General features: G+C 31.6%; 2 protein-coding genes across 2 annotated transcripts in view; one reads left to right on the forward strand and one right to left on the reverse strand.

The window, feature by feature from the left end:
- The first annotated feature begins 5,172 nt into the window (after window positions 1–5,172).
- On the forward strand, window positions 5,173–9,050 carry LOC101501169 (TIP41-like protein). Its single transcript, XM_004496854.4, has 8 exons — window positions 5,173–5,395; window positions 5,593–5,778; window positions 5,983–6,073; window positions 6,262–6,372; window positions 6,723–6,782; window positions 6,885–6,926; window positions 7,221–7,349; window positions 8,472–9,050. Exons 1-8 carry the CDS (start codon window positions 5,253–5,255, stop codon window positions 8,574–8,576), a joined length of 867 nt encoding a protein of 288 aa, XP_004496911.1. The 5' UTR covers window positions 5,173–5,252; the 3' UTR covers window positions 8,577–9,050.
- A 592-nt stretch (window positions 9,051–9,642) lies between these two features.
- LOC101501487 (zinc finger protein 7-like) overlaps window positions 9,643–10,209 on the reverse strand; it is a 1,179-nt gene continuing 612 nt past the window's right edge. Inside the window, exon 2 of the mRNA XM_004496856.4 lies at window positions 9,643–10,209. Coding sequence (XP_004496913.1) covers window positions 9,895–10,209 — 315 coding nt within the window. The 3' untranslated portion in view covers window positions 9,643–9,894.

The following is a 10,209-nucleotide window of genomic DNA, read 5'->3' on the forward strand; positions in this document are numbered from 1 at the left end:
TATATATATATATATATATATATATATATATGAATATTTTTTTTTAAAATCAAGTGTGATGTAAATTTTGTTTAAGAGGGGCTAGCTCAATGAGTAGAATTCAAATATATTCCAAAAAAGTTATAAAACGGGTATAATATTATTTTAATTAATAATGATTTTTTACTTTTAAAATTTTCTAAAGAAATTGGAGCTCAATTATTATTGAAAATGAGATGAGGCGGTATGGATTTGACTACCACATAAGGTAAAAATTTCTCTCACATAAGATAAAAATTCGTCATTTTATACGGAAAGAGAAAGAAAGTGAGAAGGTCGTAAGTAACACTGCTTTTAACAGTAAGAGTTAGGGTATGCGCTTTTTTATTTATAATATTTTGACCCTTAGGCCTTATCGTTCGAACTAGATACTGGATTCAAATGAAAATACAAAATAAAAATTGAATGGTAACTAACTGTCCTGATAACAAATCAATATAAATAATATCATGTTTGATATCCATTCTAACTTAGAATACAAAAACTATTTTTTTCCCACGTATTATAAACTAACTAATGAATAATGAGGTTTGATTGTTTGAAAGTTGATTTCACAAAGACAACGACATCGTAAAACCAGATAGGAAAACACACAAGTGTCGACTCCAACTCTAATTATTAATTTTTGTTTTTAAAAAATTCATCAGATTTTTTTTATTTAAAAATATATCATCTTAGTAATTAATTATTAATTTAATAGGAAGAAGAAGTTGAATTCATTACCTTCTTTTTATTACATTTATTATTAATTTTGTTAATAATATTATTGAAATGTACAGTGGAAACTCAATCAACCATCAAAACACCACATTTAATTCAAAGTTAACTTTTCATAATGTATTTTGAGGGAACTAACAAAAAAAACTCGTGTTAACGCATATATGGTGCGTCGTTGATATTTCTATAACTATCTCGTTTAAATTTTAAATAAAAAAAGAATTTTATTTTATATATTAACGACAAATATTTATCTTATATTTTTTTGCATGTTACTGAAAAATATTTGTTTAATTGTTTTTTAATATTTTTCAAAGTTAAATATTTATCTTGTACTTTTTTTATGTATCAATACAAAATATTTGTTTCATTATTTTTTTATATTTATCCTTCTCAAATTCCATTTTTTTAATATTTATTAATGAAAAAGATTTGTGCCGTATTTCTTTAATATTTATTAATTAATAACAAATATTTGTCTAATATTTTTATATGTTTTACTATCAATATTTTGGTCCCGTGTTTTTTTTTTATATTTTTCATCGACAAATATTTGTCCCTCTTTTATCCATAAATCATAAATATTTATCCACTACGTTTTTAATATTTATCAATGATAAATATTTGTTTTATATATTTTTTTTTATATTTTTTTTTCGGTCAACTTAGTTGGAATGTGATTTATGTTGAGATAAAATCTCTCTCAAATGGTTTTAATGATAACAAAATTACTTAAAAAATTGTGATTGTGGTTAATGACTAATCTGTGCTTTTGAGTGAATTCATATTAGAAACAGGTTACTCATCATTAAGATAAAAAGGAGAAAAGTCTAACTGGAGGATAGACATACAAGAGGATGAACCTTCAAAGTTGCAAAATATTCATCTTCAATGAAACAATTTTTTTTCCCATAAAGAGAAGATAAATCAGTATCAAAGAATGAATAAATAAAGTAATTTAAACAAATAGGTCAGATGCCAGATTTTACATGTACGAGGATGGATTGTACGAGGTTAGAGGATGGATCTATAGTCCACATCATCCTTAGATGTTGAAAACGACCAAACTCATCAACATACAGAAAGGTTGTAGCTAACAAGACAAAAATATAGTCTTACATATTTTGAAGAGTGAAAAAAGAAAAGGACAACTCACGTCCAAGTTCCTAGAAGGTTTGAACCTCCTGTACGAGGATGGACTAAATCAGTTCAAGGACAGTTGTATGAAAATTATATAATTATAATAAAGGCTTAATTGCACTTTTGGTCCTCCTATTATAGGTGAAAATTGAAAGTAGTCCCCCCATTTTGTTTATCCCCAGTTTTAGTTCCCCAAACTGAATTTGAGTCCAAATCATGATGAGTTGTCATTTTTTAAATGACATGTCAATAAAAGGGTGACGTGGCAAACACTTATGTGAAATAAACTCATTATTATATTATTTCTGATTAAAAAATATAATTTATATTTTTAAAAACTATTATTATAATTGTGACAATATTTTTAAAAATACAATTTAATTATTAAAATTAAGTTAAAAGAAAAAACACCTAAAATCATGAACCCTAAACAAATCAAAATAAAAAACATTCACTCATGAACTCTAACGGAATGTGATCTGGGACACGATGGGGGTTTGCGTGCCTCGGTAGGAAAGAGATCACCGGAGTATAGCACAAGATCCCAGAAATCAACATCAACAAGGGAGTAAAAGAGGCTGAGGAAGAAAACATAGCAGCAAAAGTAGTAAATCTGATGTGTAATGCAAGTGAGTGGCTGCTGGAAAACCAAGAACCCGAATTGGGGACAGCAACGAAAACAAGAAAGGAACCTGGGTTGTCACATCCTTGTGGAGAGGTTATGTTCGAAAAAGGTCCTTATGATTGTGGCGGAGAAGAAAGGAACCAGTGCTTGGTCTTTGAAGATTCCTGTCAGCCTTGTGCCATGTCAGAGTTCTCAGATTTGAAATTGCATGCAGAAACGATCGAGATTGCAAACCCAGGAAAGCCTGCCACGCATGAATTGTCGTTAAAGGCTTATTCACTGAATGTGGCTACCCCGCCGCCACCAGAGCCGTCGGACGCCAATTCTCGGGTTGTGGCTTCGCTGGTGCCACTGAAGTCTCCCGCACAAGACAAATCACAAATTTGGTTTAAACAAGAAACTGGTATGATGTCAATGGAGAAAACAATGGCAGAGATAAAAACAAATCTGAAACAAGTGAGAGAAAAACTCAGCAAAATTCATGACATGGATCAAATCAAGAACTTGCTTTTGGAAATCCAAAATGGCAAGAAAATTCAAGAAACATAAGCATCTTAATTCATTCATTGAGGACAACATAAAGACCAACTACGTATGAGCAAGATAAAATGGAGTGTCATAGTGGGTGTTTCATTACACATTAGATCTGGGACACAATGAGTTAATGTTTTTTGATTTTGATTTGTTTAGGGTTCATGATTTTAGGTGTTTTTTCTTTTAACTTAATTTTAATAATTAAATTGTATTTTTAAAAATATTGTCACAATTATAATAACGGTTTTTAAAAATATAAATTATATTTTTTAATCAGAAATAATATAATAATGAGTTTATTCCACATGAGCGTCTGCCACGTCACCCTTTTATTGACACGTCATTAAAAAATGACAACTCATCATGATTTGAACTCAAATTCTGTTTGGGGACTAAAACTGGGGACAAACAAAATGGGGACTACTTTCAATTTTCACATATAATAGGGGGACCAAAAGTGCAATTAAGCCTATAATAAATGACCTTGGACTTTTTGATCAAAGTTTCCAACGGTCATAAAGTGTTTGACACATGGAAAGAACATCAGAAGATCTCTATAAAAGGCAGAGAGCTCTTCATTATCAATACACAACAACATTGCATAAAAAGAGCAAGATTCTTAAAGCTATTAAGAGCAGTTTTCATCATCTCTTTATACTTTTTATAGTCTTACACTAGATATTTAAAATATCTTTTTAGAAATTGTTAAGTAAAGAGAAACATCATATTCATATCACTTTGTAATTTCCACGCGAGTTACACTTGAAAATAGTTGAAACTTGTAAGAAACAAAGTTGTAAGTTTGGTGAGGTTAAAGAATACACAAAGTGTAACCAACCTCTGTGAGAGGTTAATCTGTTTGATCCTTAGTAAAAACTCACAAGTGTGTGAGGATTGGACGTAACCTTTATTGGGTGAACCAGTATAAAAGTTGTGTGTATCATTTTCTATACTTTCTCTTTTATTTATTCAGCTAAAATTTAAAGACTTAAATTTCTATCATCTGACTCTCATCATCTCAGAGAGGATAGTGATTCAAAACACGTGAGAAAATTTTTAAACAGCAATATCCATATTCAACCCTCCCTTTTAGTAATATTTTAGCTACGACAATTTATACTATGTAATATTTTTTACTATAGTTTTTGTTAAAAAAAAGTTGAAGTTGAAATTTTGATTTTTTTAATATTGATTTTTTTTGTTTGTTAATTTTTTCATTTTTTATATTGATAGTTGGAAGATGAAAGAGAATGTATAATTGGAAAAAAAATTAGAGAGAAAAATTTCAATGATTTTACTATTTGTTTTTTTTTTGTTAGTGTTCTTGTTTTTTATATTGATAGTTGCAAGATAAAAATATATATAATTGAAAAAATAATATATGATTTAGTGGTGTTAATTTGCGTATAAAATAATAATAATAATAATAATAATAATAATAATAATTATTATTATTATTATTATTATTATCAAATTTTGTGAAAAATTTGAATGAAACAAACTGTCATTTTTATGTATGTTTAAAAATGAGGAGAAAAGTATAATTTTTTTGTTCTTTATTTTTTGATAAGATTGTTATTTCTTTCTTACTAAGGTAATTATATATTTTTTTTTTTGTAAAAAAATGTGGTTATATTATTTATTTTGTTAAATTTACTTGTTTACTCAAATAATGATATGAAAAAAATAATAATAATTAAGATAAATTTGTATTTTTGATAATTGTTTCTCTTATTGATTTTAATGGTATTTGTTTTTTGATAAGATGGTTCTTTTTTTTTTCCTTATTAAAGTACTTATATTCTCATTGTCGAAATTTATTTATTAAAATTACTTTTTTATCCATAAATAATAATATAACAGAAAATAAAACGAAGATAAAATTATATTTTTGATTGTTGGTTGTTTTCTTATATTGATAATAGATTCAGTGTCAAGAAACTAGCTTCCAATAGTAAAAATGAGCGCTAACGAACAATGACCGAAACCTTTTTCCTAAGTTTGGCCCATCGATTAACCGAGTCCCAATCCAAATTGTATTCACACTGAACCCGACGACCTGACCCGCATACATATTCCATCACGTTCTATAATTCGGTTCTCAAGTAACTAGTTAATCCCCGACCCAGTAAATTTTTTAAGTGACCAAAAATAAAAATAAAAATAAACTCGAAACGCAAAGGAGAAGGAGACGACGATGGAATTAGAAGTCGATGAGAACGACTTGAAAGCCGCCGGCGCAGTAATCTTCGTCGACGGTGGCCGGAGAAGCATTAACATTCATGGTTGGTTGATCGAGTCTCGTAGACACTCCATACTCAACTCCTCAACCGTCCAAGAGTGAGTAATTCTTACATCACAAATTCTACCTAAATTCCTCTAATTTCAAATTGTAAATTTTGAGAGTAAAAAAATGCTATCAATTTTTATTCGTTCTTCTAAAGTTTGAAGGTTCTCGTGAAATTTTCGTTATTGACTTGTTGGAGGAAAAAAGAGCGAGAGTATTTAATTTTGATGAGTGTTGTGCCGTTTTGTAGGTGGGAAAAGAAACTTAAGACATCTCATTTACCAGAAATGGTTTTTGGGGAAAACACTTTAATTCTAAAACATTTGAATAGTGGCACCAAAATCCACTTTAATGCATTTGATGCTCTATGTGGCTGGAAACAAGAAGCTTTGCCGCCTGTTGAAGTTCCCGCTGCGGCTAAATGGAAGTTTAGAAGGTAAAAATTTGGAGCATTTTGATGCAAAATTGCACTTTCATTTTTTGTTTATGCTTAGCTCAAAATCCTGTTACTTTTCTGGGAAATTTTTATTAACTATGAAACTGAATGTTAATTGCCTGTGTTATCTACTCATCAGATCGAGTTTGATATAAATGACCTTGCTGTTAATTAGCCTTATATTGTATTGGAAAAAATGTGCAGCAAACCCTTTGAGGAAGTAATATTAGATTACGACTATACATTTACAACACCTTATTGTGGAAGTGGCGCTATTGAGATCGATAAAGATCTGGTATGCATCCCTTTTATTTGAGTCATTTTTACCTTGATATTATTTTATGTAGTAAGAGTTTCTGCTGCATACAGTAGTTTGTAAATTACCGACAACTACGTGTTGGTGCTTTAATAAGAAAATCTGGTAAATCCCATTAATATTAGTATTTATGCTGTTCTTCAAGGTATTTAATTTTTTTATGGTAGAATGGGAGAAAGATTTCGGAGGAAACCGGCAATGTCCATTGGGAAGACTGCAAGGAACAAATTGATTTAATTGCATTGGCATCCAAAGAGCCTATACTTTTCTACGACGAGGTAGGTAGTGAGTACCTTAAATGATTACTTGGCAAACTTCTGTACACATAACTCTTTTTGCAGACAAATCTTCTGTTTTAAAGCAAAAGTAATTTCTCTTTTGAATTGTTCGTGAAAAACGCACTCAAGTGAAGTCTCCATCAGTTATTTACTGTTGTACTCCAATTTTACAAGTTGACCATGCAAATCTTCACTAGTGAAACCTGCTATATATATATTAATAATGTTCCAGAACCAGAATAGATGTAGTCATGTTTACTTATCTGAGTATCTGACATGCAGTAAATTGTTCATATTTTCTTTCTTGATAGTATTTAGATTTCATCAGAATGAATCCTTATCATGAACAGGTGGTGTTGTATGAGGATGAACTCGCCGATAATGGAGTATCACTTCTTACTGTAAAAGTGGTAAACACTGATTTGGTTCCTTCTGTTGATAGATAACTCATTTTTTTAATACGAATTACTATGATTTCCAACGACTGATGATGTCACTTTTTGGTTTTATAGAGAGTCATGCCAAGTTCTTGGTTTCTTCTCTTGCAATTCTGGGTGAGCTGCTCCCTCTTCATATACTAAATTAGTAAATTTCTTCTTGAAGTTTTTGAAGTGAAGCTACACAAAACAGATTGCTTATTTTGTTGTTATTATTCTTTTTGTTGATTTTGTGATGTTTATCATACATGATACATAGTAAACTGTATATGATAATTAAGTTATTGCTAAGGATCGACAATGCTTCTGCGACAGACTGGGATATTAATGCATTGTGTCACCACATTTACTTGTTTCACTCCACTTTCCCGAAACTTGCAATTTTTACTGGTTGATTTGGTACTAATACAGCTTAGAGTTGATGGAGTGTTGATTCGACTGAGAGAAACTCGTATGCACTATGTATTTGGTGGAAGCACAAATCCTGTTGTACTTCGGGAGAGTTGCTGGAGAGAATCTACATTTCAGGCTCTATCTGCGGTAAGTTTGTGCTATGCATCGCATGCTATGTTCTTTACTTGAACATGGATGATCTATGCATCCTTGTCCACTGCACTCTATGGTGAGCTAGTCTATCATAGGAATTGTTTTGAAACAACTGCTGTTATCCATGGAAGAACTGCTATAGTAGTTTCTGGGTTAGCACTACTGAAGCTACCTCTACCTCTGGAGTTCTAATAACACATATCAATATAGGTAATTGAAATAGTTAAAAGTTAAAACATACTCTTGTGAGAGAACCATTTGTTTTCATAAGACTTCTGATTGAATTACACATTCCTTAAATAATGTTGAAGAAATCTAACTTTTGGTTGCCTAAATCATGTCGGCATAGTCACTGAATACTTGAATAGCTCGATTCAGAGAAGGATTTGTTGAACATCTCATTTTTTTATATTACCAAGAACTCGTTATTGTAGAACCGAGGAGAATTCTCTAAACAGCTAGTTGATTATGAAAGATATCACTCCTTTTGAGCTACTAAACCAAAGGCAAGCTACTTTACACTCACAGATAAATAAGTGAGGATACTTAATACCCACTAAATTTAACTCAAAATGCTATGAACTAGAGCTGAAAATATATTGTATTACATGACAATTATAAGTGCCGGAGAACAAGTCTTTGTTAGGCAGAATTGGCAAAAGAGACATCAGTCTAGTACCCAAATGATATTTAATTTTGCTCTTACCATAAGGGTCTATCTACCATTAATTCAGTTCAAGCAAAACGTATCATGATCTTAACCCATTAAAATTTAAGAGTGGATACACTCATACTTGTTTTGGAGAAGCATTTTATTCTGAAGTATCTCTCAATTATTGCTCATTCTTTCCTTTACATTCTGTTCAACTTATAACTGTCAGAGTTCAAGCCTCATAACAATTACAGCTATCTGAATGATCGGTGGTTGTGACTTGTGAGCTTCTGATAGACTCATTATATTAGTTTTGGTTTTTTCCTCACTGTTTTCATTTTAATCTTGTACTGTTCTTATTTCTCTTTGTATTGCTTTAGCATATGTATAATTTACAATTATAGTAACAATTTAATGTCAAACGTCTTTCTAGTTGTACTTGACTTTCTGATTGATTGATGCAGAAAGGGCACCCTTTTGATTCTGCTGCATATAATGATCCAAGCATCATAAGCCAGAAGCTCCCCATTGTCAAGCGCACAACCCAAAAGCTTGTAATTTCTTCTTAAATTATAAGGCTGTAAATTCCCTTCAGGGGTTCTGCTCAGTTGTTATCTTGTTTATAATTTATTCTAACTTATACCAAGACTGTTGAAATCATCATTTGCTTCTTATGAGATAAGCTTAAGTTGAGATGCATGTGATGTACTTTTACAAAGGGTGGAAGCTTGAACTTGTGGATACGGAAATGCCTGGAACTGAGTGAGCAGACACTCCCATGCTAATCATTTGAGGATGGTTTGTTTGTCTTACTGAAAATCTCCGCATCCAATAAGTTAGCTCATTTTCCAGTATTATTTGTGTATTTTGTTCAGGAAAAACGCATTTAAAGCAACTGAAATGTCTCTGGCAGATATCACTTGTCACCCAATTATCTTGTTATTGCATAATACAACACAGTGTAGGTTACCAAAAATTATGAGTGTCTCGTACTCTTCAAATGCTTATATAATATTTGTGTCAATGCATATTTGACATTGGTAGCTTACTGCCTTACTTAACTTTGACTGTCAACATAGCTAATAATTATTGAGAAAGCCCCGTAAATTTTGAATAGAAATAATATACTGACTTTGGTATACTGAAGCAAATCAGAAAAAACATTTTCCTGTCTACAGATGTGTTTATCAATTTCAATTGTAATCCATCTTAGTTTGCTGATTTTAGATTTGAAGCTATACCTATATTGCAATTTGGAAGCATCCCTTCTTGAAAACACAACATTCAAATAGTGGGAAATAGACCTGTTACAGCTAACAGTCAATGATATAAGCTGTTGATGAAGATTGGATGGTTGAGATTTTGATTTTACAATTTGTTAAATCTGATCTCTATGCAATGGCTTAGCTCAACTGACTCACTATAGGAATTATTGACTGTTGTGAATCCAACAGTGAAGTGTTTGAGTAGTCCTTGCAAGCAAAAATTTGAACCTTTTCTTTATTAAGATGTTTGAAAGTCAGCTTTTAGGTTAGGAAGAAAAGTCACATTCCTATGTCAGCAACAATCTAACATGCAAAGTGAGCACTGCACGTCAGGAATTACTTCAAGCATCAAGTAACTACAATATATAGCTAGGGTGTTATAATTTGGCTTTTATAGCACTTAACATGTAGTCATGTATAGACAGTGGAAACTATAAATCTCCTATCATAACTATGCAGTACCATTTTCTTGGTTATTTGACTCTTAGGTCAAGGGTCTCCTACCTGAGTAATTTTCCTGCTTATACTTCTTTTGATGAGACTATGTTTCCTGCTTATATCAATGAAAAAGCTCTTCTGGCTGAAAAAGGAAGATAAAACTCCAAGGGGAAGCCAAATTTTTTCAGAGTCTGAGGTCTAAATCAAGCTTGAGCGACTCATGTGGAGGTTGGGGCTGTTGTGGAACCATCCAAAAGCTGCCTGGCCATACTAGATCAGTACGATTCTCAGACATGAAAGGTGTACATGCCATTCCGAGGCCTGCTGCATGTGCTTCTTGAAAGCTCGAAGCCACCATAGTTCCACCTCTGCATGGCTTGTGCACTAGTGCATGGGGCTGGACACCAAGTGATCGAAGCATTGGATTGTTCATGGACAAACCCATTAGTGCCATAGTTCTCTGACTCTGAGATTGATATCTTCTGGCAGCACCTCTTTC

Source organism: Cicer arietinum, chromosome 4, assembly GCF_000331145.2.
Source record: "Cicer arietinum cultivar CDC Frontier isolate Library 1 chromosome 4, Cicar.CDCFrontier_v2.0, whole genome shotgun sequence".
Taxonomy (NCBI): Eukaryota; Viridiplantae; Streptophyta; class Magnoliopsida; order Fabales; family Fabaceae; genus Cicer; species Cicer arietinum.